The sequence below is a fragment of the Azolla caroliniana genome, unplaced genomic scaffold, assembly GCF_043228905.1.
Source record: "Azolla caroliniana isolate FFs.n. ecotype wild unplaced genomic scaffold, voAzoCaro1.0.p SCAF_4, whole genome shotgun sequence".
NCBI lineage: Eukaryota > Viridiplantae > Streptophyta > Polypodiopsida > Salviniales > Salviniaceae > Azolla > Azolla caroliniana.
This window is the reverse complement of record NW_028230439.1, coordinates 24800977-24828632: the sequence shown is the minus strand read 5'-3', so window position 1 is coordinate 24828632 and position 27656 is coordinate 24800977. Positions and strand designations below refer to the sequence as shown.

Here is a 27656-nt window from a genome sequence, read left to right as displayed (position 1 = left end):
AAACTCTGGTTACTTCTGAAGATTTATCTTCTAAACCACATGTACCAGAAAGAATTCTCGATGTTAAAACAAAAAAATTACGTGCTAAGGAAATCCGAGAATTTAAAATAAAATGGATGGATAAATCAATCAAAGATGCCACATGGGAACGCGAAACGACTCTAAGAACTAACTTCCCTAACTTTCCATTGCAAGAGTGCAATGTTTTAAAGAGGGGGAGTATGTTACGGGCATGACCATATAATATCCCGTGGTGAGAATTGTCGTAGTATTCTATACACGTGGATAAGTGTGAGGGTTAAACAAAGAGTCTAAAGAAGGGGAGGATTACTTTTAATCCTCGGGATTGAGACAACCCATGAGGCCAAGTGTGAACATGGCTGGGGGCCTTGAGAATTACTATAAATAAGAGGCCTAGCTACCCTCATTGGGGCATGCATTGACTACGTCGAGACTCTGTCCGTGAGTGGAACGACTCTTGTAGCAAGCGCGCTATCGTCCAGGTACGACTCGACGCCAAGGCGGTGGTATGGGACGCCGATCAAGGCTCGAGTCCGTCTCGATCCCTTCGCTCGGGGGTGGTCGGGTGGATCGGCACCCTTCTTTCTCTCTTTTCTCTCTATTCTTTCTAGATCTATCATTGATATATCCTTATTTTATGCTTACTTTAGTACCTAATCTCTAATAGAGTGAGAGTTAAAGAATACAAATGTGAGCGAAGGGAGAGAGAGAGAGAGAGAGAGAGAGAGAGAGAGAGAGAGAGAGTTGTTTTGAATGTGGTGAATGGGGTCACTTTATGGCGGAATGCCATCGTCATTGTCCTTCAACTATAGAGGTTCCTAATGAAGGGAATGGTAAGGAAGGAGTTGGGAGAGATGTTGGTGTGTCATATATTGTGATTGTTATGGATGAAGGAACATAATCTAGAGCAGGTTATAAAGAGGTTTCACTTCAAGGTTTGGTGGCTATAGATAAGGGGGGAAAACCGTTGGATAGAACTAGTAGTGATGTTGTTGTTGAAAAGTATTGGCATCAAGTTAAGGGCAAGTCGAAGGGGAAATCAATGAATATGCAATGTAATAGTTTGCCCACTACTCATGAGACTACTTGGAAAGGAAATTCAGGAACTAGGGAGGGTCCTTGAAAAGTTCCTTGGCAAAGACAATTTAGGGATAAGGGATTCCCCCCTTCACCGTCAATTTGATTCATTGGGACAGGTTGTAAATTCATCGAATTCTCAAGGTTTTGTCAATCAGGAGAACCTAGAAAAAAGATTTTGATAGATAACCCAAAGGATGTGATGCATGAAAATCCATATGCAGCAATGGAGCATGCTTTGACTAGTTTCATGACACCGGTTGCTCTAAAGGAGCAAGTGCACCCATAACATTGTTGATTGAATGAAAGTGGTAACATGGAATGTGAGAGGGGCATGTTCTCCTCATAAGAAGTATATATTATGGGAAACTTTGTTAAGTAAAGAATGAGATGTATTATGTGCAGTTGGGCATAAGTGTCTGTCATGAAAACAATGTCATGAGTTAGCAGGATCCACAGTTCACTTACGTGGATATTCCTCATTCTATGCAAGACATCTTAATAATCATTACTCAGGTGTGGTATTAATCATGTGGGATAAATATTATCCTCAAGTGGTGCATAATGATCCTTATGGTCGGTTTTTGGTTCTAGAAATCACGTTTTTTGGCAAGGTTGTATGGGTGGTTGGGATTTGTGCCCCTAACCAAGCCACTCAACGTATTGCATTATGGGGCTCACCCCTTCAAACCCTATTTGTGGTTCGTCCAATATTACTTATGGGTGATTTTAACATGTGGGTTGATGCATCTCAATATATGTCTGAACATCAATCATGGATGATCTTGAGCAACTAGCTTAGGATTCATTGGCTATGGAGGTTTTGAAGTTGGATGTTTGGACATGGTTGCATGGGAATGATCCAGGTTTTAGTTTCCAATCCGCTCAACATAGACAAACACGGAGTCAGTTAGATAGAATGTATGTGATGCACAATGATTCCTTTTTACCGAAATCACTTCGTATGAAAGTTCTACAAGATGTAAGAACTTCAGATCACTTTCTTATTTGTTTGGAGGTTTGTAATCATGCAATTGACATGTATAAATCCTTACTTGGAAAGCCTCCATTACGCTTTAACTCTTCTCTTTTGCTTCAACCTCACTTTGATTCTCTCATGGAGAAAATTTTGGTAAATTCTTCACAAGAAGTGAATCTTAAAGGAGTTAAAGCATGGGATATCACGTTACGAAACATTAAGATCATTCATTGTATGTATGGAGTAACTAATGCTCAACGAAGAAGAGGTCTTCTTCGACAATTCTCACAAGGTCTCTCCATGTGTAATGCATTATTGATACATGCACCATTAGATGAGTAGGTTTTGGATATCCAAAGTCAATTGCATGTTATTATTTCTCAGTTGCAATGCCAAAGTTATCGTTATGCGAAGATGCAACAACAGAGGGATGGGCTCATAGATAATCATTGTGGATTATCTATGACCTCATTAGTCATGAATTGGATGCGGATTTCACTGTGGATGAGGTGGACACAGTTTTAAGGCATCTTCCTAGTGGTAAGAGCCCTGGTTGGGATGACTTGACAAATGAAGTTTTTAAGACATATTCGAACATTTTAAAGGGGCCCTTAACTTTGATGTTTCAACATTCTTGGGATTTTGTTCATATGCCTCAAGCTTGGAAGGTTGGTCTAATTAAATTAGTTTCAAAGGTGGCATCTCTCGAGTCATTTCATCAATGGAGACCTATTTCTTTGATGGGGGGGTTGTATAAGATATTTACAAAGGTCTTGGCAAATAGATTACAAAACTATTTGCCAAAGTTGATACATCTCGCCCGACATGGTTTTATTGCATGTAGGAATATATTGCATAATGTGTTGAATGTTCAAATGGCCATGGATTATGCTCGAAACACTCATGAAGAATTGATTATGGTGCAATTAGATTTGGAGAAAGCTTATGATCATGTTAATTGGTCATTTGTTTCTGGGTTAATGCATACAATGGGCTTTGGACCTCATATGTCTCGCCTCATATTTTTATTAGGACAAGATGCGGCGTCTCGAGTAATGCTTAATGGGGGAGTTACATCAGATATTGCCCTCACAAGATCCATTCGTCAAGGATGCCCTCTTAGCCCATTGTTGTTTGCTATTGTTACTCATCCGTTGTTAGTGATGTTATCAAGGCTTGCAACAAATGGTGACATTGTGGGTCTACACCTTCCGTCTAGAGAGCAACTAGTAGCACAAGCTTTGGCTGATGATTCTTTCATGTTTCTACAAGCCTCACGAGAAAATCTTGAGAAGGGGATGCTTGTATGGAACCAATTTGCATTGGCTTCTAGATTACATATTAATTGGAGGAAGTCTAGTCTCATATCATGTACTGAAAGGGATTTGGAATGTTTTGGATGGCAAGGATCTGTGGTGAAGAAAGGCTCTATTTTTCGACACTTGGGCAATCCATTAGGAATGAATGTTACAAATGGTCAATTGATTGAATGGATGTCTAGTAAGTTGAGGGATAAGTTCATGTATTGGAAGTCACAATCTTGGCCATTTCATGTACGCTTGAAGGTTGTACAATGTATTATGGAACCCATGAGATTATATTACTTGCAATTGTTTCCATGGACAAAGAAAGCTTTGCATTCTATTTTCCAACCTCTTCGATATTTGTTGTGGAAGAAGAGGGATAAGATGGGAATCACTTGGGTTGCATGGAATCATCTAGCAACCCCTAAGCGCTTGGGGGGGACTGGAATATTGAACTTATCTATGCATATGATGGCTCATAGATTTTCATTATTACAAGACATGTGTTCAAACTCACAACCATGTATATCCATTGTTCAATATTTCATTGAGAACAAGGGTTTAACACATGGGAGGACAACGATTAAGGCTTCATGGTGGCAATTACTAAATGGATATATTTCACTTAAGATTCTGGGCTCTACATGTGTTCAACACTTGGTTACCTCATGGCAAGAAGTACTCTTGTTATGTGTATGGAAACCATCATCTAGTAGAGAGCATTGTAATTCTTTGCAAAAGAGTTGCTTATGTCTTCTCGGTTATTATGTTGGCCAGGAAAGCAGAGATTGCACTCTCAATTTAATCGTTTGTTTCGTTTGGGGGTCAAAGAGGTGGGAGATATAGTTGAGGCTTCATCTCAAAGAATTTTGGAGTTTGTTGAAGCGCGACAATTATTACGCATTCCGCCTAATTATGGGTTTATTTGGCAAAAACTACAAAATATTCCATTGATGCAAGGTTCCTTATCTCTACAAACAAGAGAACAACCGTGGATTGATTAGTGTTTAAACTTTGTTACAAGTGACTACTAATCTTTTGTATCATTGCACTGTTGAGTCTCTTAGATGGTTATCATCTAAGGCTGAAGAAGAATGGAGAATAACACAAATTTGATCATGGGTGGTGGCAGATCTTACAACGTAGTTGGCATTCTAAATTGTCACTTGCAACAAAGGTCTTCATTTGGAGAGTTTTGATTGGAGGATTGCCTTTGGGATTAGCTTTAAAGCGTTGTGGATTAGCAACGAGTAATTGCTTTTTTTGCACTGTTCAAATGGAAGATAGTACTCATCAATTTATACAATGTTTGATTGCTTGTCAGATTTGGAGTTACATTTCTCAAATTTGGCAAGTCTTATCACGGTTATTTGACACCTAGACAGTGTTTGCACAATTTACACAGGTTGACCCAAAATCCGAGATAGAGATCGTTTTTCTATTTCTAAGATATTGGGGATTGCGTCATAATTGGAATATGCGCAACACTTTAGTATTTGATGGTAGACATGGAGTGAAAGCATATCTACGAAAGTTGAAGGGAGTACTAATGTGGCAATTTTCTTTATTGGAGCAGTGGAAATTCTTTCCTCGGTGTAGTGTTCGTCTTGCCTATTGTCAATTCAACATGTTCGACTACCCATGTAGTGTAGTTAGTGGGTGACCATACTCCATTGTCACACCCATTGTAAGTAATGTTTTTTACACACATTTATTAGTATAATTGTGTGTTTTCACCAAAAGAGAGAGAGAGAGAGATAAATATGCACAAATTAGTGTCAATCCATGAAATTTAAAGGGTCCTTGAGTCTTGACTAACAATCCTCTTCTTGAGGAGATAGTTAGCATTATTAGGGGTGCCCCCTATGATGCAATTAGTTTCGACTTCCTGAGTGTAATCATGACTCCAAAAACTAATGATTGTTGGATTGTTTGATGTATTTTTTATGCTATTTATAAATTGCTTACAATTTGTTGTCATTTATTTGTTATTTCCCTTGTTTAAGGCATATCAAACTTCTATGGCTCTACCAATACCACTAATAAATGGATTAAGGTTATTCAACAACTATTTCAAATTTACTTCTTGCTCCCAACTTCTCGCATTTCATCTTAACTAATGAACAACTAGTTGCATTCAGACAAGGGAAATTCTTGGGAGTACCAATACCACTAACATATTGGAATGAGGTTGGTCAGCAATTGATTCAAGTTCACACTTCCTTGCTCCCAACTTATCACAAGTGCATTCATCTTGTGCTACCCAACTTTAACTAATATACAACAAGCAAGGGAATTCTTTTGACAAGTAAAAGGACGAAGAATGTTCCATTGTGTTGCAAGTGTTTTAAATTTATGATGAGCTTTTGATACATGTTGGTGATCTTTTGAAAGCTTATCTAGGTGATGTGTGCCATCATGAACCTCCACAGACCATCCAAATTTATACTTACCATTGTAAGTATTACGTTGTCACGGTCAAGGATTGTACATGGATCTCCACAACATACTTAATATCAACTAGTAAGTTCTAAATATTGACTGTTGTTTAATACAATTAATATTATGAATGGTAACTATAATTATAGTGGGGAAAACACCACCATACCCCTTTTTCCATTGCCAATATACCCCTGATAATTTTTAATTTGATCAAACTGCACTTATCATTTAAACAAGGCTTGCAATAGTTAATATCTTTTGGCTGACAGAATTAACCTCACAGCAACAACTTTTCGATACAATGCCCAAACTCCCATAGTTCAAATTACTAAAACTGATTAATTCACAACATATGAAGGAGAATTTTCTCTTTTTGAAGAATTGCTTTCAAATGCAAGATCAATATAAAGTTCAAACTAAACCAACTTAGAGTAAAAAACCCATCAAACCACCTCACAGCAGCCAAATACCAAGAGAGACATTCCAAGCTGCAAAATTATACTTTCCACACTGTCAAACAAAATTAGTACTAGCAAATGTCCTAAGAAGAAGGAAAATGGGAATACTATTAATCATTTTAGTTCTTACATTTTAGTACTAGAAGGAAATTGATTTTTACATAGGGATCTTACCATGGTTGTAAAAAAAATGAGGATATAAGAAAAAAACACTATACATTAATTAATATACTTGTCTGCTACTAGAACACCTTTTATTGATCAAATTTCATGGATCATCATAAGATATATGAAAGCTAGTACAGCAGCCAGGGATGGCAGGGTCTTCTGCACCACAGCAATCATAGAATTTTGCTGCATATGGCGGGTCATCAGGTTTCAACTCATAATATCTGTTAGCAAATAGTAACATATGTGAAACTATATCTCCATGAACACTTAAAAGATCCAAATATCCAGTTTTCTTTATCACGTGTGGATCATAATACATTTGGTGGAACCATCATCTTTTCAGGCTCACAGATGACAGAAAAAAATTCAGAGCAAAAGCATGCATACCATCGATAAGTGTTGAATCTGTCATCTTTTTGAGCTTGCAGATGACATATATAGCTTAGGAGTAACAATGTGCATAACATTGATAAGTGATGATAAATGCACGTTAATTAGTTCATATTAACATCAGAGAGATGCTCTTATCCATTCAAATACTCAAATGTAGATTCTTGAAACGAAATAAATTGAGATTTTTGCATTCCAGTTGATAGTTCAGCGGTTTAACCATGCAATATAGCAAATGAAACTTACCCCTCCAGATCTGCAGATCATTATATTTATTTATCACAAATTGTGCACAAGGGAATGAGCAACAAAACAACCAAATGGGCTAGCTACATTATTTGGTAAACATTTATGGACATGATGGAGAGGTGAAGGAATGTGGAGATTCCAAATAGAAATGAAACCAATTATGAATACAGGTAAAATAACGACAAGTGGATTCAAACCATAAATAACCATGTTAGATGACTCCATATATAGTGGTATTGGAACGCTAAAGGATTCATGTAAGATTAAATATGCTCTCTTGCAAGATTCTAAAGATCTAAATGCAAGATGTTATGTTTCCGCGCTATTGCTGGTGCAAAGAATCTATCAAATGCCTGGCCTAAATAGGTAAGAATCTGACAGATGAATTTAAGTAAATCTAGTAGGTCCTGGACAAGGAGATCATCAACAAAAATTTTAACTGCCACCATTCTTGTGTAATCATATAAAAGTCTTGGAAAAATTGAAGTGTGTGTGTGTGTGTGTGTATATATATATATATATATATATATATATATATAATCCAGCCCGTATAAAAGATTACAGGGAAAAGTCCCCTCTCAATCACTATCCAACACATTCCTTTTATGCAAGCCTATCTCTTGACAGAAGAATATGTATATCTGTCCCATTTGATTCTGCTGCCCACGCGAGAAGCTTGGCCCCATGTCTTCGTGAGCAATTTGTTAAGAATGCATGAGAGTTCTTATGGTCCATGCAACACCAAAGCCATTGCCTGAACTTGAACCCACAACCTTAATGTACCACTATACCATCATGCATATATGTGCATACGTTTGAACTCTAGGACTTTAATGAGGTCTTTGTGAATATATAAGATATCATTTGCAAATATACCTAAAAAATATCTCTTACATGAATGATGATGATAGAAAGGCAATGCTCACGTTGTGTTTCAGCATCCTTGATAATATGACAATTTCTTCTGGAATTGAATCAGAATTCATTTAGATTCTTCACCCGATGAAAATGAATTCAAGGAGTGAACAACCATTATGAAATGAAAATACAGAATGATCTACAAGGCACACAGAAATAAACCTACCCCTACTGGAATGTTTTCTTTGGCAGAAAAGCACTGTTCTTTCGTGTTTTTCGTATATTTATTCATTTCTAAATCAAATATAGGAGGTGATTGTATCAGATACAAACTTACCTCTGCTGGTCGTCGTGCCTCCGAGAGACAAAGAAGGAAGGATGGAATCTGCAGGAGAGTGACGAATTGGCCACAGGATCGTATAGAGATTTACATCTCCGACACAGCCGATTCTGATTCTGATTTGGACTTTGACTCGGATTCGGATTGTGCTCCTGATTCGGTTCCTGTACTGGTTCTCCCATAGCCAGGGTTTCAAATGATGAAAACAATCCGATGAGGATGAGCTTAAGCAAAGGTTATGATTATATGAAATTCCTTCGAGGGCACCCGCGCGCGGGCGCACACATGTACATATATGTATGTATGTATCATGTATGTATTTTTATACTATAGCTCCGAGGCCACAATGTCTAGCTCAACTAATCTTCTTGCTTGGGTTAGCCGGTAGGAGAAAGCTTCTGCCCATTCCATAAGAAAGTAGAGGTTTTCTTAATTAGTCAGGGAAATGGCTGCCAAATTCATCTCAATTTAGGACCCTAATTGTTTAATAGGCTTGTTCTATTATTGATCATGGTTTTAATTAGTGCTCCCAAGCATAATTCCAAAGGTCATTATTGTAATCCATCCACCTATGAGCTTTTGAATATTTGTGACAAGGCCTCTTAATTAGTTTTCCAAGTTTACAAGCTCAAATTAGATATTCACCATCTCACACCTTTTATAAGGAACTCTATTACAAACTTATGAAGATGAAAAGATGAGGATTTGCACAATGAAAAAATTGTGCTACACCAAAAAACTAGAAGGGTGAGAAGAGAGAAAAAACAACACATTGTGGCATCTCCCTCCAAGGAACATCAATTGCGGTGCATGAATAGAAATGCCTTGAAGAAGGGTTACAACTTAGAAATGAGGATTCACAAGCCTAGTTTGAAAAGTTGTGGACAAGACAATTTTTTCCATTAATGTTTGAAACCTAAGCTTCTGATCGTCCCAAAATCCAATAAGATCGTTGACTAGGTTCATTAAATAAGGGCAATTCCAGACGACTCTAGTTATAAAATAACCAAAAAACCCTTCGTAGCAATACATTTACAATTCAGCATAAAAAACTATTATATAACCAAAATGGAGTCTATTAAACAAACGGACATTTTTTGCAGCCATAAGACCATTCTCCAATTTCAACAAAAAAGGACAAATATTAAAAACTTAAGATTACCAAAACTAATCCGAACTAATCTGAGATTTTTTATATGCATTGAACCTTAAACATTTTAAAATTATTGTATTGCTTGCTTATTATAGTCTTTTTATTCAATTACCATCGCATGGAGGTTACCCTGCTATGGATGTCACGTCTTGTTTTAGTGATAAATAAATCAAACAATTTAGAGATATATCTCTTTTAATTCTAAAATATGACTTTTTAGCTCCCCTCTTGCCTCCTTTTCTATATTATCAGTATCAGAATCTTGCTTTAGTATGAAAGCCTGAAGACAAAAACTGATGGAAAAGATAAACATTAAGAGACAAATTCACATATGCTTTACATTGGAGTATAATAAAGCATAAGCATCCTTTCTATACAACTTAAATACCAGGCTACTTGATGTTATGCAATCGCAACCTTGAAGAGGTCCTTCTGCTTAACGGTTCCGATGGTTTGCTCACTATTGTACTTATTAGTTTCTTCTCACTCTTTTCACACTCTTGTCCGTCTTCTGTACTCCCTAGTTCCAACAACTGCCAAAGCTCCTTTCCATAAGGACAACGTGAATTCATTTGAGGGCCTTCTAATGCAAGGAAAGCTGCATTTTGCCCTTCCAGAGAAGATTTGTTTTCTCTACATCTTGAGGAACATTCCCATTGTATGTTAGCATTGTTGCTGTCTCCTTCAGACACCCCTTTCCCTTTTGCAACTACAGTTGATTCACATTCCATGGGATCCTTGATTTCTATGATTTCAGAATCACAAGTGTGCAATCTTTTGGCACTCAACAACTCCTGTGTAGAATCATACTGAGTAGCAAAATTTGTATTGTTCCGCTTGTTACCAGATAATTCACCAACAGAAGTTACAACAGACTTGTAGCATATTGTTCCACCGTTAGAATTTTCATCTTCAATCAGATCTTTACTCTCATGCTGCTGATGTTGAGCATTACAACATTTTGACTCACCTTGGCTGGAAATCTCAAACATTTTCTGAAACATCGCTACCATCGCCACAGCAACGACTAATTGAGTCGGTGAACCTGAAACATTTTAAACCACACTATAAGATCAATCCATATTTATTGTCGAATTTCATCCTCAGATTGAAATTACCACCAGGTTACTGTACATTAACGTTTCCTTTTAGCCACCTCATATTGTGATTTCTGACAAGCAATCAAACTATTGGAGATACACATTCATTTGCAGGTTTCCACAGCATATTGAGATTTCCCACTCGTAAGAAAAGTTATTGAGATTTATGAGCATTCCCCTCTTATAGAGATGTCTTAATAATAATATACGTTATGTTAAAACAATTTGAGGTTTCTCACTACTAATATAAGCTATTATTAGAACAAGAACCTGGTGATTTGCTTGAGTTAGGAACACGTCGTTCAACTTCAGACACCATTTCCATCAGCCTTTGGAAGCAGAGCTGAATCACTTCTGAATACTCGGCCATATTGACTTTCTTGCAATTGTTTGACTGTTTGAAGAGAAAACATATTGAATGTGCTGAAAAATATGATGTAGAATGAGAATTTCTACATGTAGGATTCGCTTTCGGAAATTTGTTTCTCAAGCCCAATAACATAACATATGGGGAACAGCTTTTGGTTAAGGAACCTGCCTTTGATAGGTTCTGGCCAGCATTCTCCATGAAAGTTTGTGCATCTTTAATCTGCAACAACATGGCATCTTCTTTCTCCTGGATACAATTATCTCATCAGTCAATGGCTTATGAGCTGTAAGCGTTCATTGTTAAACTAGACATTACATGCATACCACAACGTGACTCATGGACTCTTGTTTGTAAATCTATCGATGATTTATGAATTGACAGATAAAATAATAGGGTAAACAATGCAGATAATAGGATAAAATATTGATTAATGTTTGAATAGAGATCACAAAGCAGTTATAAAGTAGGCATCGTAATAATAATAATAATAATACCTAAAAGTTTAATTATTTATAAATTATAATCTAAAACAGAAAGACAATGGTCTCAAATTTAGGTTTAACAACTGCCCTTTTCGCTATGGTTCTCGACACACTGAACTACCTCCTCTGAGAGGCACCGCTTATCTGAAGAATACTAAATTAATGCATTCAAGGTAACTAACAACATTGATTAATCACTCAGGTTAGTGCAGTGCTCTCTTACAGCAGATAGTTGACAGATTTGGGAGTTGTCCAAAACTTTGTCTGACAACAGCGTCTCACTCATTCCCTTTGTGAAAAGCTCCGATATTTGACACCAAAGAAGAGAATGCTGGTCATGTTGACCAATGTCTTGCAAAATTTTAGCTTGAACGGTTGCAGAGTTCAAGGAGGCATATGATTGATTCTCTGCACTCTTTTTGGCAATATCTATTACCTTGCAGACATTTACAGATCCACTGATTGCCAGAGCTCCATCCACCTGCCTCATCCTCTCTTTTATCCTTGATAATTCATTAAAAAGATCTCTAGACTTCTCGCAAGCTTCGATTATTTTCAAATGCTCGTTTGCGATTTGTTCTTTTGCTACTTTAAGATGTTCCAAAGATTCTGATAGCTTTGCCTCTGTCTGCCTTAGTGTCACTACGTTTGTAGAAGGCCTCAACCTCTCAGAATCTAACAATGATTTAAGATCCCGCTTCTCAGTAGTTTCCTTCTCCAAGGCTTTTTTCAAACTCTCCATATCTCTCATTTTCTCTTTTAGAGACCTGCACATAGACTCTCTTTCTTTAAAGAGAACCTCCACCTCTACCTTCTGAGCCTCAAGCTGTAATCCTACACTCTTCGCCTGAGCACGTACATTATCATATTCAGTTGAAAGCATCTGAAATGCTGAAGAAATTTTGGAATAATCCAAGTGCTCCACAAGACCTTGCAATTTTAAGACAATTGAAGCAGCCTCATTATTTGTCTTTTGCTCTTTCACAAAAGCTATGAGTGGCTGGCACATGTTATTAGCCAACTCATTCACCATCTCTTCTACCTCAATTTTCACATCACAGAGATTCTGTTTAACCTTATGAATTCCATAATCTTGCAACTTGACAACTAGAGACATCAATGCCTGATAGCTTTGCTCTGCTACTCGCAATCGATATGATGTGTTACAACCTTGTTTTCTCATGTCTACAACCTCTTGGTGAAGTTTCTTGATGTGCATAAGACTGGATCTCTGTAGTGACTCAAAGGATTCCTCACATGTCCGAAATAAATTTCCGATGGCTTCTTCTAATGACCTTACAATCTTCTCTACCATCTTTACAACTCCAAACAACTGATGCACTTGTTCTTTTTGCAAAGCAAGAAAATCTGCAACATGCTGAGCCGCCTTGGCCTTCATGTTTTCTTCCTAGATTCAGCATTTTGTAAGAAATTCAAACCAGATTGTTTCTCTCACATCTGAGTTTTTATTAAAATAAGTAAGACTATAATAGAGAACCTCAAATCCGTAAATGCATCCATCAGCTAGTGTGAACCTTGATAAGGCCTTATTATGTGCGCATAATGTTGATGCCTGCATAAGAAAATTTCAAAAAACAAGATAATACTGTAATAGAGATCATTCGAGAAAGTTGAAAACTTGAGAGCCTCTCCGTGGAAATACAAAGGTTCTTTTACATACTGTAGATGCCAGAAGAGCCTCAGAAGTAGGACAAAGTGAGACAAATGTGTGACGTCCATCTTCAGCCAACTCCTGCACCTTCAACCCAACCAATTGCATCAAAGGAACTGACATCGAGGTGAAAATCTCTTTGGCCTGTGCAATCAGATAATCCAAAGATATTCACTGACAATGCAGGTGAAATCCTCCATCTCTCACTATTAAGTGACAATCAAAATTCCAAGAGTTACAGAGAGTTGAAAACTGTTCTTGAAGAAAAGGTCATATTACCCTTCTCTGACTTCCATAACACCAATATTTGAAAAACGTTCTCGCTAACAAAGGAAAAATAATGGAGCTGATACACTTGATTAAAACATTTTCTTTACAGTGAGGCTCAAATTTTCCATCTCGGAGTCTGTGAGGAGGTCATTTGCTCTCAGAGTACGTGAACGCTTTGGAACTTTGATGATCCCTACATTGAAGAACATACAGAGAATACAGAAAGGAGAGATAGAGGTTCTGTTATTTTACCTCAGTCATGCCTTTCATGAGGTCGTGTTCAAGCATCCGAAAGCATGTCTTTGTCTCTGAGAGCTTCTGTACAGCATAGATAATCTTCGCCTTCATACGAGGATTATCAGACTTTGAGCATCTATTCATCGCCAAATCCATCCCCATGAAAGTCGACGCAGAAATCAGATATACTTCGTTAATCCATCCCCGCTCGCCTGACACTCGCTAATCCATCTCTATATCCAACCTCCCTGGTTGTTACAGAAGAAATTAGATCGTCGTCGCCATATCCATGCCGATCGCTCTCACTTTCTCTGCCGAGCTCGCTGCCAAAAGCCATGCAAACTCATCGTCAAGAGAAAAAGGCGGGAAAACGAAATTTTTGAAAACCAATTGCGAGGGGTAATTTTTAGTAATTTCAAAAATATAGTTGGAGGGGTATTTTGGTAATTTCAAAAATACGTTGCAAGGGTATCTTCATGTTCTATAAATACATTTGGACGGGTTTCTCGACAATTTCACGAATTACAATAGAAAATTAGAGGGGTAGGTAATTTCAAATGCATTGACGAGTTTCAACTTTCTATACATATGTTTTTACCAACACCTTGGGGGTATCACGTGTAAATATGTAAAGTTTTATTTAAAGTTTTATCCCATTGAATTAAAAAGTATGGTCTGCCATGTTTAACTACTTTAAATATCACAATTGTTTTCACACCAGAGTTTGGTTGCTCCCGTCGCTTTTTAGAGTAGTTTTTACCATATTATCGAGTTTCCGAACAAGGTGACTATATTAGAGCAAAGGGGTTGAATAAAATGTTGACGATATTGAACATTGGTTGTATGGAAAGGTTAGTGGTGGATACCAATTGGTAGTGACATATAGTTGATGTGGTAATGAACTAGATCATGAGGCCTTTGTAATGAATAACGAAAACAAACTATCCATGCCTTCTTTCAACTTTGAATAAAAGACCTTCATCGTGTCATTTGTGTGATAACCAAACCATAGCACAAGGCCTTTGTGGCTTATATATGTGTAAAATGTAGCTTCGATGTTGCACATGCAAACAATAACCTCTAGAAAAATGCAAACTTGGTTGCTTATGTTGAGATCCCAATATCAACCAATATATTCTCTTGTAATATATTATCTTGATCATCAAGTTGTTGTTCAGCGACCAAGGATTAGACATAGTCCACTTTGAATGTATAACTTGTATGTTGTAAGGGCAACTTATGTTGGTCACTATTTGATAAATGTGAACAAAGACATCGTGCTAGAATGGTGTGATAGCAAACAACACCATGAGACATTTCTAACAAAAAAATGCCAACAAACCTATCCATGCATTTGCCCAAGTTCATTCAGACACTTAACATGTGTCGTATTGATATAAGAACCAACTACACTACAATAAATTTGTGACAAAACTTGAGTACCAAAGCTTCTTTAGGGATTAAACCAATTACCTTCAATACATTAGACTTTTGTGATACAATTTTCATGTCGCATGTGCTACCCAAAAAAAATATGCAAACTAGTTTGCATAGGTTGAATGAGGATATTGAGGAATCTTCTTGCTCAAAAGAGGAGTGCAGCGGATGGAGAGATGAGGATGTATATAAGAGAGGGGAAAGCCATGACAACGTAAGGCGAAGTGGCCTTCGTTATGAGATTAGGCCATTGAAACTTGAGGACCTTCCTCCTAGTTTATTTGTTTCTTTTCTTTTGTAATTCCATTTTGTTGCTACCTCATGTCAAAGGGTATTCTTGTTGTAACGACACAATAAGTATTTGCTCTCAATTTAAAATTTGGAGTACAAGAAAGTTACTTGTGTAAAACCTTGGTTAATGTAGCCATTTAATAGCGTTGAGCGCATGAAAGAGAGAGAGGTTGACATGCAATTTCAACAAAAGAGAGAGAGAGAGAGAGAGAGAGAGAGAGATGGTCAAATTTGCGCATGCCTTGCTTGTCGCACACTTGTTGTTTGCTCGTGCCCTCGTTTGTTGCTAGCTTGTGCACATTATCTATTGCGCTCGTACTCATTTATAGCACACACGCTAAGCACCTTTGAGTAGCAGAAAACAACAACACGATTCTATCAACATATTTAAAGAACTTTACAATGAGAACTCTTTAACAAAATGACTTTCTTTAACCACTACATATGCCATGAGAACTTTTTGACAAAAAATTAAAGGATTTTTTTTTCACCTAGGCTCGAACCTAAGACCTTCAACGTGTTAGACTGATGTGATAACCAACTACATCATGAGACCTACTTGTTCTTTCCCATAATCATCCTTCCTTCCTTGTGCCACTTGACTAGCAAACAACACGATTCTAACCACACATTAAAACAACTATAGCACAAAAAACTTTTTGACAATGGATTAAAGTTCATTTTTAGACGGCCTCAGCGGGGCTCGAACTAGAGACCTTCATTGTGGTATACTGGCATTGTTCTTTCCTAATATCTTCCCTTGTACCAATTGACTAGCACACAACACAATTCTAACCACATATAAAAACAGCTATACGACAATAACCTTTTTTGACAAAGGATTAAAGTAAACTTTTCCATGGCCTCAAACCAAAGACCTTCAAGGTGTTAAACTAACGTGATAACCAGCTACACCATGAGACCTCCTTATCATTCAAAATCCTCCATCTTCCCTTGTGCCACTTGACTAGCATAGAACGCGATTCTAACCACATATTAAAACTGTTATACCAAAACTTTTCAACAAAGACTTAAAGTAAACTTTTCCATGGCCTTATCTGGGCTTGAACCAAAGACTGTCAATGTGTTAGACTAATGTGATAACCAACTACACCATGAGAGCCAAAATCAACATTCCTCCGATGTGTCACTTGACTAGACACAACACGATTCTTACCACATATTAAAACAAATAAAAGTAAACTTCTCTATGGCCTCAGTTGGGTTCAAACCAAGAGAGATCTTCAATTTGTTAGACTGATGTGATAACCAACTACACCGTGGAACCTCGTTGATGTATTATTTATCTCCCTCGTGCCATTTGAGTAGCATACAACACATTTCTAATCGCATATTAAAACACTATACCACGGGGACTTATTGACAAAGGATTAAAGTAAATGTTTACATGGCCTCCCCTAGGCTCAAACTAGAGACCTTCAGTGTCTTAGATTGATGTGATAACCAACTAGACCATTAAACCTCCTTGTTCTTCCCAAAATCATCCATCTTCCCTTATTGTCATTTGAGTTGCACACAACACAATTCTAGATTGATGTGATAACCAACTAGACCATTAAACCTCCTTGTTCTTGCCAAAATCATCCATCTTCCCTTATTGTCATTTGAGTCGCACACGACACAATTCTGACCACCTATTAAAACAACTATATTACGAGAACATTTAGACAAAGTAAATTTTTACATTGCCTCACCTTGGCTCGAACCGGAGATCTTCAGTGTGTTAAACTGATGTGATAATCAACTACACCATGAGACCTCGATGTTCTTCCCATTGTTATCATGAGTAGCACACAACATAATTCTAGCTATATTAAAACAACTATACCGTGATAACGTTTTGACAAATGATTAAAGAAAATTGTTTCATAACCTCACTTGGGCTCTAACCAAAGACCTTCAACATGTTAGAATGATGTCATAACCAACTACATCATGAGACCTCCTTGCTCCCAAAGTCATCAATCTTCTCTTGCTGGCATTTGAGTAGCACAATTCTAACAACATATTAAAACAACTATACCACTAGAACTTTATGACAAAGGGTTAATAATGGAAGTTGTTTCATGGCCTCGAACTAGAGACCTTTTGTGTTAGACTGATGTGATGTGTTATTTTCACCAAATTTATCCATCTTTCTTCGATGTTGCTCGAGTAGCACACAACATGATTCTAACCACCTATTAAAACAACTATACAAAGAGAACTTTTTGACAAAGGATTAAAGGAAATTGTTTCATGGTCTCACCTCAGCTTGAACCAAAGACCTTCAATGTGTTAGATTGATATGATAACCAACGATAGCATGAGACCTTGTTGTTTTTCCCAAAATCATACATCTTCCCTTGTTGCCATTTGAGTAGCACACAACACGATTCTTACCACGAGAATTTTATAACAATGGATTAAAGAAAACTTTTTCATGGCCTCAAGCTAGAGGCCTTCAGTGTGTTAGACTAATGTGATAACCAACTACGCCACGAGACCTCCTTATTCTTCAAAAAAATCATCCATCTTCCCTTGTGCCACTTAAGTAGCACACAACACAATTCTAACCGCATATTAAAACAACTATACCACAAGAACTTTTTGACAATGGATTAAAGTAAATTTCTACATGGCTCACCTATCCTCAAACCAAAGACCTTCAATGTGTTAGTGTGTTAGACGGATGTGATAACCAACCACACCATGAGACCTCATTGTTTTTTGCCAAAATCATCACATATTATCTTGCTCAAATCCTCACTTGTCTCGCTTGTGTAGCACACACCACGACAATGTAATCCTATCTACATGTTTGCTCTGGTACGAATTGTCAAAGGCTTTCAGTGTGTTAGATTAATGTGATAAACAAATATACCATGAGAACTTTTTGACAATGGATTAAAGTAAACTTTTTCATGGTCTCAAACCAGAGACCTTTAGTGTGTTTGACTTATTTGATAAGTAACACCACCATGAGACCACCATGTTCTTCCCCAAAATGATCACATTACATTTTCAAAGGCCATTAGTGTGTTAGATTGATGCGATAAACAAGTATGCCATGAGATCTTTTTGACAAAGGAATTGAAATAAAACTTTTTCATGGCCTCGAACTAGAGACCTTCAATGTGTTAGGTTGATGTGATAAAGAACAACATCATGAGACCTCCTTATTCTAAGTAGCTTGCTTTGTAAAGGATGGCATTAGTTTTCCACAAAGTATCTATTTGTCTTATAATTATTGCACTAATTTGTGTTGGTTTTTGTAAGTTTAGTGAGATTGTCATAGCGTAAGAGCAATTATCGTTTCATACTCTCTTGTTTTGATGCTTCCTAGGGCTTCCTTCCTTGGTGACGGCAAAGCCACTAAATAGATAGATTATCCAAACATTTGTTGTTGCTCTGTGGTGAGATGGGCTTGACTCACTCTAATTTTTTGCACGGAGCCTCATAGCATGTCAAGAAAAGGGGCCTATTGGGCTATTCCAGTTGAAAATTTCTAGCCGTCCCTTGGTGGCTCATGATTGTGTCTCCAAGATGGGTAAGGGTTACATATCTCCCATATTTTGATTTTTTTGTCAACCATTCTTAGTCCGTCATTAGCTTTTTGTGAAGAGACGACGACGACGGGGAAAAAACACTATTTCAAATACTCCAAATACTTTAGAACACTTTAAGTCACCTATATGGGATTGTGTTAGAAGCAATTTCACTCCAAAGACCTTCAGACCTTGGGAAGAAGGAAACAATATTTCTATTGAAAAACTTGTCCACATGCAAACAATAACCTCCAAATGAGTGCAAATTGGGTGGCATATGTTGAGATCACAAACTCAACCAACACATTTTCTTCAAACATGTTGTCCCAATCATTGAGTATTGTCTTCCAACAACTAACATTTCGACATTGTCTACTTTGAACACACAAGACGGGTTATTCGAGTTAAAATGCAAATTCAACAACTTACGCAAACAATACCTTGTTGAAGGATGACGTCAACAACTTATGCTTGATCTTTAGCTTCCTATGCAAGCCTATGCTCGATCACCTCAAGCGTAGGCTCTCTACTCGGCTTCCACATTTGGAGGCCTTTTGTTCCTCCTTATTCCTACCCCTTATCATCCTACATGTGACTACATGATAGAATACTACTATTTCATGATGAAAGTTGCAGACATCCCCAAGAGGGAAAGCTTCAACAAAGTATGCCACGATTCTCTTTGGGCAAAAGTATTGAATGAAGAGACGTAGCAATAGAGCATGTGGAACCTCTTCGTGCATTTGCCACACAAGAATGCAATCAATTGTTGATAGGTCCAAAAGATGAATACAAGATTGACGACTTCATCAACCATTACAAAGACAAGCTTATCACCAAGGTTTATGCAAAAACCTTTGGCCTTGACTTTGATGAGACCCAATGAGAGCTTAAAGAAGAGATGTGCATGAAACAACCACTTGGATTCAAGTGGAAGTCCTTCTATGGCCTCGAGCAAGTCAAGTGGGTGTGGCACTCAAAGATAATGTAATACCTACATGACATCGACGTCCACATGTTTACGTTGGACAACTCCCTCTATGTGTGACATGTGATGTTCATCCACATGTATGTTGATGTCCTAGTAACCAAAGGAGAACATTTGGTCAGAAGCCTTATTTGCATAACAAATAACCTCCTTGATATTAGCTACATGGTCAACCTTCTTACCAATTCAAGTGGGCATTATGTGATGGTTCAGATGCTTGGCTTGCACTATGCAAGTGATGCAATATGGAATCAACAAATGCAGATCACATAATCTTCTATGAAGTTGAAGAAGGCTACATGGATGTCAACTAGGCTAGTTGCTTGACAAATCGACATTTAACATTGTGGTTCACATTCTCCTACAGAAATGGTGCCATATCCTACAACAACAAAAAACATTGTGCACATATACACACATACATAGACTCATACATACACACACACACACACATACATACACACACACACACACACACACACACACACACAGACATACATACATACATACATACATACATACATACATACATACATACATACATACATACATACATACATACACACATACATACACACACACACACACACACACATACATACATACATACATACATACATACATACATACATACATACATACATACATACATACATACATGATATATCCATCCATGACCGTGTTTATATATATGAATTTCATACATGTGTTTATATATATATACAGAGACAGTGATCGAGATGCCCAAGAGGAAGGCGTGCTTCTATGGTGTTCGGCATGGCTTTACTCCAGGAGTCTATGAAGATTGGGAAGATTGCAAACGACAGGTAGATAATCATAAATTCTTCTTATAATCGAGCGAGGGAGAGAGAGAGAGAGAGAGAGAGAGAGAGAGAGAGAGAGAGAGAGAGAGAAATAGAGATAGAGGTCGAGAGAGCCTGGCATTCATAATCCTATCCCCAAGTACAAAATATAATTTATTTAGCTTGGTTTGAGTTTTCTGAGTTGTTTGCATATGACATTAGGTTCATAAAGATCTGACCTGAAAATGAATGGTGAGATAATTTCACCAGGAATCGTTTTGTATGTGTACATGTTCATATATGTACATGCACATATACCTATTATAAGATTGTTGATTTCATGATGACGGTGACGTAATATCATCTGGAGTTGTTTTAATTTGTCATACAGACATGCATACACGTATACATATGTCTATGCCTATGCCTATGCATACGTGTATACATAGATGTAGAATATACACATGTGCATACGACTATGCATATGCATGCGTACAAACATGTACTCTCGTTTTCAGAAATGCATTGTATTACTGGACCCTGGTGGGAAACCTCAAAGTTAGGGGAAAACCACAAAAAATATTTACAAGTTACAACATATCAGATTCGGAATATTGAAAAAATGGGGCATAAAATGCCCATCCATGACGTAAGAAACATGACAACATAAAGGAATGGTCTTAGGAAAACCTAATAACTAATGTATATTGGGATTCAATTGGACAAAATTATGCTCATTACCAATAGTTCAAAGTATCCATAGAGCTCAATATCAGATTTCATGTGCCAAATGTAGTGACACTTTATTTTTGAAGGTTTCATGCTGTTCCGATATGTACCATATATAATAATTTGTTACAAACTTAGGCGGACCACAACTTAGTTGATGTAACGCCCCTGAATTGTAGATAGACATGATAGTGTGTATAGTTGACATGGTGGGCTGCCCTTGGTGACCTTCTAGTATGGTGCTATTGAGAATGTGAAAGAATAAAGGAAAATGTGATTTTGCTAATTGCGTATGGTTGCATGAGGATGTAGAAGGATACCCATCCAAAATGAGGAGCATGAGACAAAAGGTAGAAGAAGACATGTGGCTGTCCTTTGCACAAGTGACTGACTGGTTCATTAAAGGGCTCAATGCAGTGGTCCATACAACCGAAGAAAAGGGAAATAGTCCAATTAGTGGCTTAAGACTAGGGTAAAGGTTCCTGTGGTACCAAGTGCATCATGTGTAGGTTCTCATTCATGTAAGGAAAACTTCACCTGGAGGTTGGATTGGAGTATCCCATGATGCTCTCGTACAAAGTATGTACGGAAACTGTCTATCTCTCTTTTGCCTTTGAGATTGTCATTGTTTTCCCTTGTATATCATGATCCTTTAGTAGGGGAGTAACGTAGGGTAAGTGACACATGCTTGTGAAAGTTAAGTTGGATCTACATATATCTCTTCAAAAAGCTATGCATCCAAAGATTCACAAGATTCAATCCATAACATTGCAGAATAATAAGCTACATAGACTGTTACTAGATCATTGGCACTACACAGAAGCATTCCTCCCAAACCTGCAGTTGTCCTCTGGATCTCTCTCTAACATTTGTATGCATGTATTAAGTTCCCCCTGGAGGGAGAATAAAGATCTCATTTCATGATTTCATGGTGAACATGATCTACCAGCCTCTGATGTGCTTTGTCACTCGGCTAACAGCAGAATCCTCCTCTGAGCTTCTGTAAAAGTTTTTTATTATTCTGTTGCTCCACCTCTTCCATTCTCCTTAAATTTGTCCACATTCCATTGCTACTTTGGATATGTTAAAAAGAGGAGAGAGGTATCCTATGACAACCTTTTCTGATGCCTGGTTCTGTTTTTCTCCTTCCCTGCCTCTGATGATTACTTGGATCCTGCAAAGGACAGGACACCACCTTCGACAAATCTGAGGTTGCAGTATAAGACTCGAAAAGCTGATGGTTGTAATTTCCCTTAGTTGACCCAACAACTTTAGCTGTACTGACAACTTTCCTATTTTCTGGTTAGCTAATATGAGCCATATAATATCATGGAAGAAAATAACCAAATGTAGAAAAGACCTTGTTATTTTTTGCAACCCATGACCAATGCTAGAGGTGTGGGCTCTTTCAACAGGGAAATACAAAAATGCAGATATTTAAATTTCTAAATGGCAGGTATAAGTTGAGGGTGAGATACTATATATGGATCATTTAACGAGGATAGCGCATATGTAGTTGTAGAATACTTAGCATACAATACATGTAGAATATGTATGCGAAGTAGTCTAAAAGCATTCTATCTTTTTCTTTTAGATACTTAGAATACGTATTCTATAGATAAAATGAAATGAAGTAGTCTTTTTGATGGTCTTATATTGAGTTGGAATGTTTATTTTTCTGAACTATGGAATGATAATTTCATAAATGCGCATTGATTCTGTAGGTTACTAGATTTCCTGGAAATGAATATAAATCCTTTTCTACTCGTGCGGAAGCAGAAAATTATGTTTACCAAAATTCAACAGATTGCCAAGGTGCTGCTCCTCAAGAGAAGGAAACTTTTGTGAAGAAAGATGTTAGAAATGTAAGGCCTAAAACCACAAATTTTAAAGAAGTTTCTCAACAGCAGTTCGTTGATAAAATCATGACACCCAAGAAAGAATCTAGCCTACCTTCAAAGTTATCTGCTGTGGATCGTTCAAACCTTGTAAAGGTACTATTAAATAAAAACCTCAAATTAGTAGCATCTTCGCAATGTGATAATAAAGCGTATCTGAGTTTTAGTTATTTATTTCTCCCAAAGTCCATGAATTTTCATTATTTCCCAAATTCCACTAGTCAACCCCTAAAATTGAGAAACAAAGAGATCAGTTGACTGGATAAATACCCAAATAACAGATACAATCGAGAAAAAGGGATGGAATTAGTTGATTATGTAATTGCTCAAGATTGGGGTTGACCAACAACATTTGGGGAGGTAATGAAAATGTAGGGACATTTGGGTAAATGTAGAAAAACTCAGGATCATGTTAGAGCTGTTGCCTAGATATTTTTCGTTTCCACATGAAAAATCTGATTGAAGTAAGACGAACTGTCTTTTAGTGCAGTTGGTGGAAGAAAATGGAGAACAGTTTTTTGCTTTCAATTCTCTAAAGGATTTTGATTTATACTTCAAGTCATTGGCTCACTCTAACCATCTAGATGAAGATTTCAAGGCTCCTAAAGAAGATCATGATACTCAGGAGCTGAAAGCAAATTTGAAGTTTAGTGGAATGCTAGAGAGAAAGGTACCGTGTTTCCATATTGTTGATACATACATAGTAAACAGTAAAGCATGATAATCAGGCTCATTTTTGGCATGTTAAATCTTTGAGGTGAGCCTCACCTAGGATCTTGATAAAATAGCACAGTTAAAATTGAAAGTTATTGTTAACGGAATACACAGCCATTGTCATCAATCTTGAGAAAACACAGTATAAAGATAATATACCTTCCAGTAATGGCGCATTCTAGCATAGACCATTGTCTTGTGCTAATTGGTGTTTTGAAATGGAGCAGTTGATTCCTCTAGTATACATCCCTCTTTTCGAATCAGCTGATGATGATAGTAAATGTAGACCAAAAACCAATCGAGAATTGTAGCTGGTTTTTATCAACATAAAACTTTCTTTACTTCATTTCCTTGGTTTAAAGAGAGCTGTTTTCTGCTTGAAAGTAATGGAGTCACGAAACTGATACTTGAACATGATGAAGATATTGGCAGAAGATGACGAGTTTGTGTACTTCAAAGATGAGGATGAATTGGAAATCTTCTTAGAGCCCTATTTCAACGAGGGCATGAAAGAGATCCATAGAGACCTGGGCAATACATGTTCAGAGTTTAGAATGGAGCAAGGCTTAGCTTCTACTGCTGAACAAGTATGGAACTTGCTACCAGTTTAACTTAAATTGTAACTTATCAAACCTATTCATAGTGTTCTTGTTTGAATGGAGAAAAAATGCCCTTGTTTAGTATGTCAACGTCTTATCAAATGGTAATTCTGCATTTATGACGTCTTAAACATAGAAATTTCAAGAAAGAAAAGGAAGATGATGAATATTTCTCCATGAATGGGACAGGTATGGCCAAGAAAGGTGGTAGGGATCTAGACAATTCTGGATTGGCAGCTCAAGTCATGCTCATGCTCTTGCAAGTTCATATATCAAAATCCTACTCATGCCAAATTATTGATTTCTAATCTATTTTCTACTAATTATCATATGCTTTCATGAGATGAGATGTTAATTTTCTATTCACACTATCTCATTATGAAACAGTGTCATGAAAAATGTTTAGTGGTTTTAGAGTTTTGTTTTGCTGGAAAATATATAGACTGGGTTTTGTAAAATGAATGGAAATATTAGCATGATTTCTATCTGCATATAAATTGTATATGGAAGTGGAGATGCATTTAGGCATTGTTGACTAATTTTTGGAGGCTATTCATCTTCTGGTTTGAGAGTTTCTCCTGGTAAGTCAAGGTTTCCTGTGTTCTGTATATTAACCACCATCAATTTCGTAGTACGAAATGCTGTGTCTGAACATCATTCCTATTTTTAGATATTTTTATCTTGGTAGCAAATAAAATCTCGATCTTGATGCAAAATTAGCAGGATACAGTTCATATGGTAGATGAAGTTTTTGAGATAATAGTTTGTATAGCCTAGGTTTCTGCTTCTAGTCTAGCTTTTATATTGTTTTAATCCTTTGATTTTGTTTACAAAATCTAACCTTTCTCTCATTCACCATGTGTATGTATTCATTGCACAATACATATATAATACTTGTTGGGGAATGGTTTAAGGTGCAAGTTTTCTAATAGAAGACACAGAGATTGCATATTGGAACAAAACTAGGCGTAAAGTTTTCAGTTGCGCTTTTATAGTCAATTCTGAGCCTGCAGTGAGGGAGGAGTTTTTGTTTTCTTTCTTTCTTAATATTCGACTAATGAAAATAAGTTGGACCAAAACAATTTCATACGGTTTCTGCACCATATGTGGATATGTATCTACTATTTAACATAATATGTATCAAATTATGTATCTCAGGATAAAAACTATCATCTTTCAGGATGTTGAGCATAATGTTGAAGGTGTATATCAAATAGAATTTGACGGGGCATCCAAAGGCAATCCAGGTAGAGCAGGTGCAGGGGCATTGATTCGATGTCCTCATGGCAGTGTGGTAGGTTATCTATCTGGTAATCTATATACAGGGATACTCTGTACTTGACAAAATGATCCATGAATGTATAGATTCATCGAAACCGTTGTGCTTTCTAGGTTGTTGAAGTGATACAATTTCTAGGTCACAAAACCAACAATGTGGCAGAATATTGTTCCCTCATTCTGGGGCTGAATGCTGCTTTATCAAAAGGTGTTCGGAGGGTCAAAGCCCTAGGTGACTCAAAGCTTGTTTGCCTTCAGGTATATATATATTCCTAACAAAAAAACTTACTTATGTGGTCAGGATGAGCAATAAAAACATTTCTGGTTGCCCCGGCTATCTTTACTGTGTGAGATATTGCACATGAGATTGAGGAACCTATATCTCTACACCTGAGTTTTTGTTATTTCCTTAAATACCTCGGTAAATCACTGAAAGAATAATTATACCTGAGTTTTTCACTATTTCAAGGGCTCTTGGGAAAATAACAAAAATTCAGGGGTTATGAAGTTCCCCCCCTACATATCAATCACGGATCATCTTTACCATGAGAGACAATATTCATGCTATGTTGTAGGTTACTGGTGCTTGGAAGGTGGAGAATGAGAAAATTATCCCACTCTTCCAGGAAGTAAAAAGACTAGAGAAATTGTTTGAAGAGTTTTCCATAGCACACGTCAAAAGGGTAAGAGGTTTGAAGAAAGATGTAAAATTACATCCTCGTTTTTTGTGATGAACTGTGAACAAATAAATTTTCATGTACTCTGCAGGAATATAATACCCAAGCAGATGCACTGGCAAATGATGCTGTGCTACTTGGAGGTGATGTGAATGAAATGTGTAGTTTTTGTTGATAGGCGATGTGAACTTTGTGAGATAACCAATCACATGGTTTTGATTCAATGTAATATATGAAATTCTAGGAGAATAATAGGTATGTAAAAAACAGCTTTTCTGTTTTTTGAAGTCATCCATGTAAATGTAATACAGAAGTGGACCAAGTTCAGAAGGTTATAAAACCTCTCCCGAAGTGCTGTGAGAAGAGCTCAGAAATCATTACAGGAAGTTTTTAAGTTTCTTTCAATATGATATATATATATATATGCTCACAAAATTCCTCTTCATTTCTAATTTTTGCTGGCTTTGCTCATAGTGATTTGAAGGATATAACCTTACATTTACATGGGCATCATGAGCAAGCCAGGAAAGGATGAGAGAAGCAACATCTATATTGAGTGGCTAAATTCATTACCACTATTATTAATACCACCAATCGAGTTGTCAAGTGCTGCTCACGTAATTGTCATCGGGTGCTCCTCAAATGACCCCCAATCAATTCTATTTGCTCTGTGATGGTGTTTTGGTGATCTCATCTATATGTATTTGTTTTATCAAATATATTCCAATTTGTGATTAATACACAATAGCAAATCTGCCCTTTTCTGTCTGTTATAGCTAATGAAAAAGTAAGATGTAGGCACACGCCAAGTTTGCTGTTGAAAATACCTTACAAGTTTTGATATGCCCTTTCGGAAAACTGAAAGTGTTGTGGGGTTTGTTTTTTGTTTGGAGAAAAAATGCAAATTGTGGTTAGGATGACTGCCTCTATTTTCCTTCACAACGACTCTGCTCTCATTCTCACAATTTTGATTTATTGAAGATTTTTATTTTTATGGGAAGCATTATATTCTTCACAGTTACAGCTGTTTGTTGATTAATTTGATTGCTTCCACACCTTGATTCCTTTCGATTTTTTTTACCTTGATATTTTGTCAGGTTAATTAACGCCTGTCATATGTT

At 37.0% G+C, this 27656-nt stretch overlaps 3 protein-coding genes across 5 annotated transcripts; 1 reads left to right on the top strand and 2 right to left on the bottom strand.

Moving 5' to 3' along the window:
- Positions 1-6362: 6362 nt before the first annotated feature.
- Positions 6363-8570, bottom strand: LOC147865588 (F-box only protein). The gene is made up of 2 exons (XM_087318436.1): positions 8287-8570; positions 6363-6673 (listed from the first exon to the last, which is right to left on the bottom strand). Exons 1-2 carry the CDS (start codon positions 8469-8471, stop codon positions 6550-6552), a joined length of 309 nt encoding a protein of 102 aa, XP_087174562.1. The 5' UTR covers positions 8472-8570; the 3' UTR covers positions 6363-6549.
- An 892-nt stretch (positions 8571-9462) lies between these two features.
- Positions 9463-13915, bottom strand: LOC147865587 (uncharacterized). Of its 2 annotated transcripts, none has more exons than XM_087318433.1 (6): positions 13589-13915; positions 13076-13210; positions 12893-12967; positions 11618-12802; positions 10813-11158; positions 9463-10487 (listed from the first exon to the last, which is right to left on the bottom strand). In XM_087318433.1, the coding sequence occupies exons 1-6, from the start codon at positions 13733-13735 to the stop codon at positions 9835-9837; spliced, it is 2541 nt and encodes an 846-aa protein (XP_087174559.1). In that variant the 5' UTR covers positions 13736-13915; the 3' UTR covers positions 9463-9834. The 2 variants fall into 2 exon arrangements, with proteins under 2 accessions (XP_087174559.1, XP_087174560.1); XM_087318434.1 differs by having other exon boundaries at positions 10813-11131.
- Positions 13916-20511: 6596 nt separating this feature from the next.
- LOC147865586 (uncharacterized) lies at positions 20512-27393 on the top strand. Of its 2 annotated transcripts, XM_087318431.1 has the most exons (9): positions 20512-20664; positions 23094-23363; positions 23758-23937; positions 24404-24568; positions 25761-25874; positions 25973-26116; positions 26434-26541; positions 26627-26678; positions 26847-27393. In XM_087318431.1, exons 1-9 carry the CDS (start codon positions 20542-20544, stop codon positions 26927-26929), a joined length of 1239 nt encoding a protein of 412 aa, XP_087174557.1. In that variant the 5' UTR covers positions 20512-20541; the 3' UTR covers positions 26930-27393. The 2 variants fall into 2 exon arrangements, with proteins under 2 accessions (XP_087174557.1, XP_087174558.1); XM_087318432.1 differs by lacking the exon at positions 24404-24568.
- The last annotated feature ends 263 nt before the right edge of the window (positions 27394-27656 follow it).

Bases quoted from the DNA above. Each gene is read 5' to 3' on its own strand.
- LOC147865588 (XM_087318436.1), bottom strand. From the start codon at position 8,471: ATGGGAGAACCAGTACAGGAACCGAATCAGGAGCACAATCCGAATCCG. The intron at 6,674-8,286 runs GTAAGTTTGTAT...ATTTGCTAACAG, and splicing joins AGGCACGACGACCAGCAGAG to ATATTATGAGTTGAAACCTG.
- LOC147865587 (XM_087318433.1), bottom strand. From the start codon at position 13,735: ATGGGGATGGATTTGGCGATGAATAGATGCTCAAAGTCTGATAATCCT. The intron at 12,803-12,892 runs GTTCTCTATTAT...TGCTGAATCTAG, and splicing joins GATGCATTTACGGATTTGAG to GAAGAAAACATGAAGGCCAA. The intron at 10,488-10,812 runs GTTCTTGTTCTA...AAAATGTTTCAG, and splicing joins TAACTCAAGCAAATCACCAG to GTTCACCGACTCAATTAGTC.
- LOC147865586 (XM_087318431.1), top strand. From the start codon at position 20,542: ATGTGTTTATATATATATACAGAGACAGTGATCGAGATGCCCAAGAGG. The intron at 23,364-23,757 runs GTACTATTAAAT...CTTTTAGTGCAG, and splicing joins ATCGTTCAAACCTTGTAAAG to TTGGTGGAAGAAAATGGAGA. The intron at 26,542-26,626 runs GTAAGAGGTTTG...TGTACTCTGCAG, and splicing joins CCATAGCACACGTCAAAAGG to GAATATAATACCCAAGCAGA.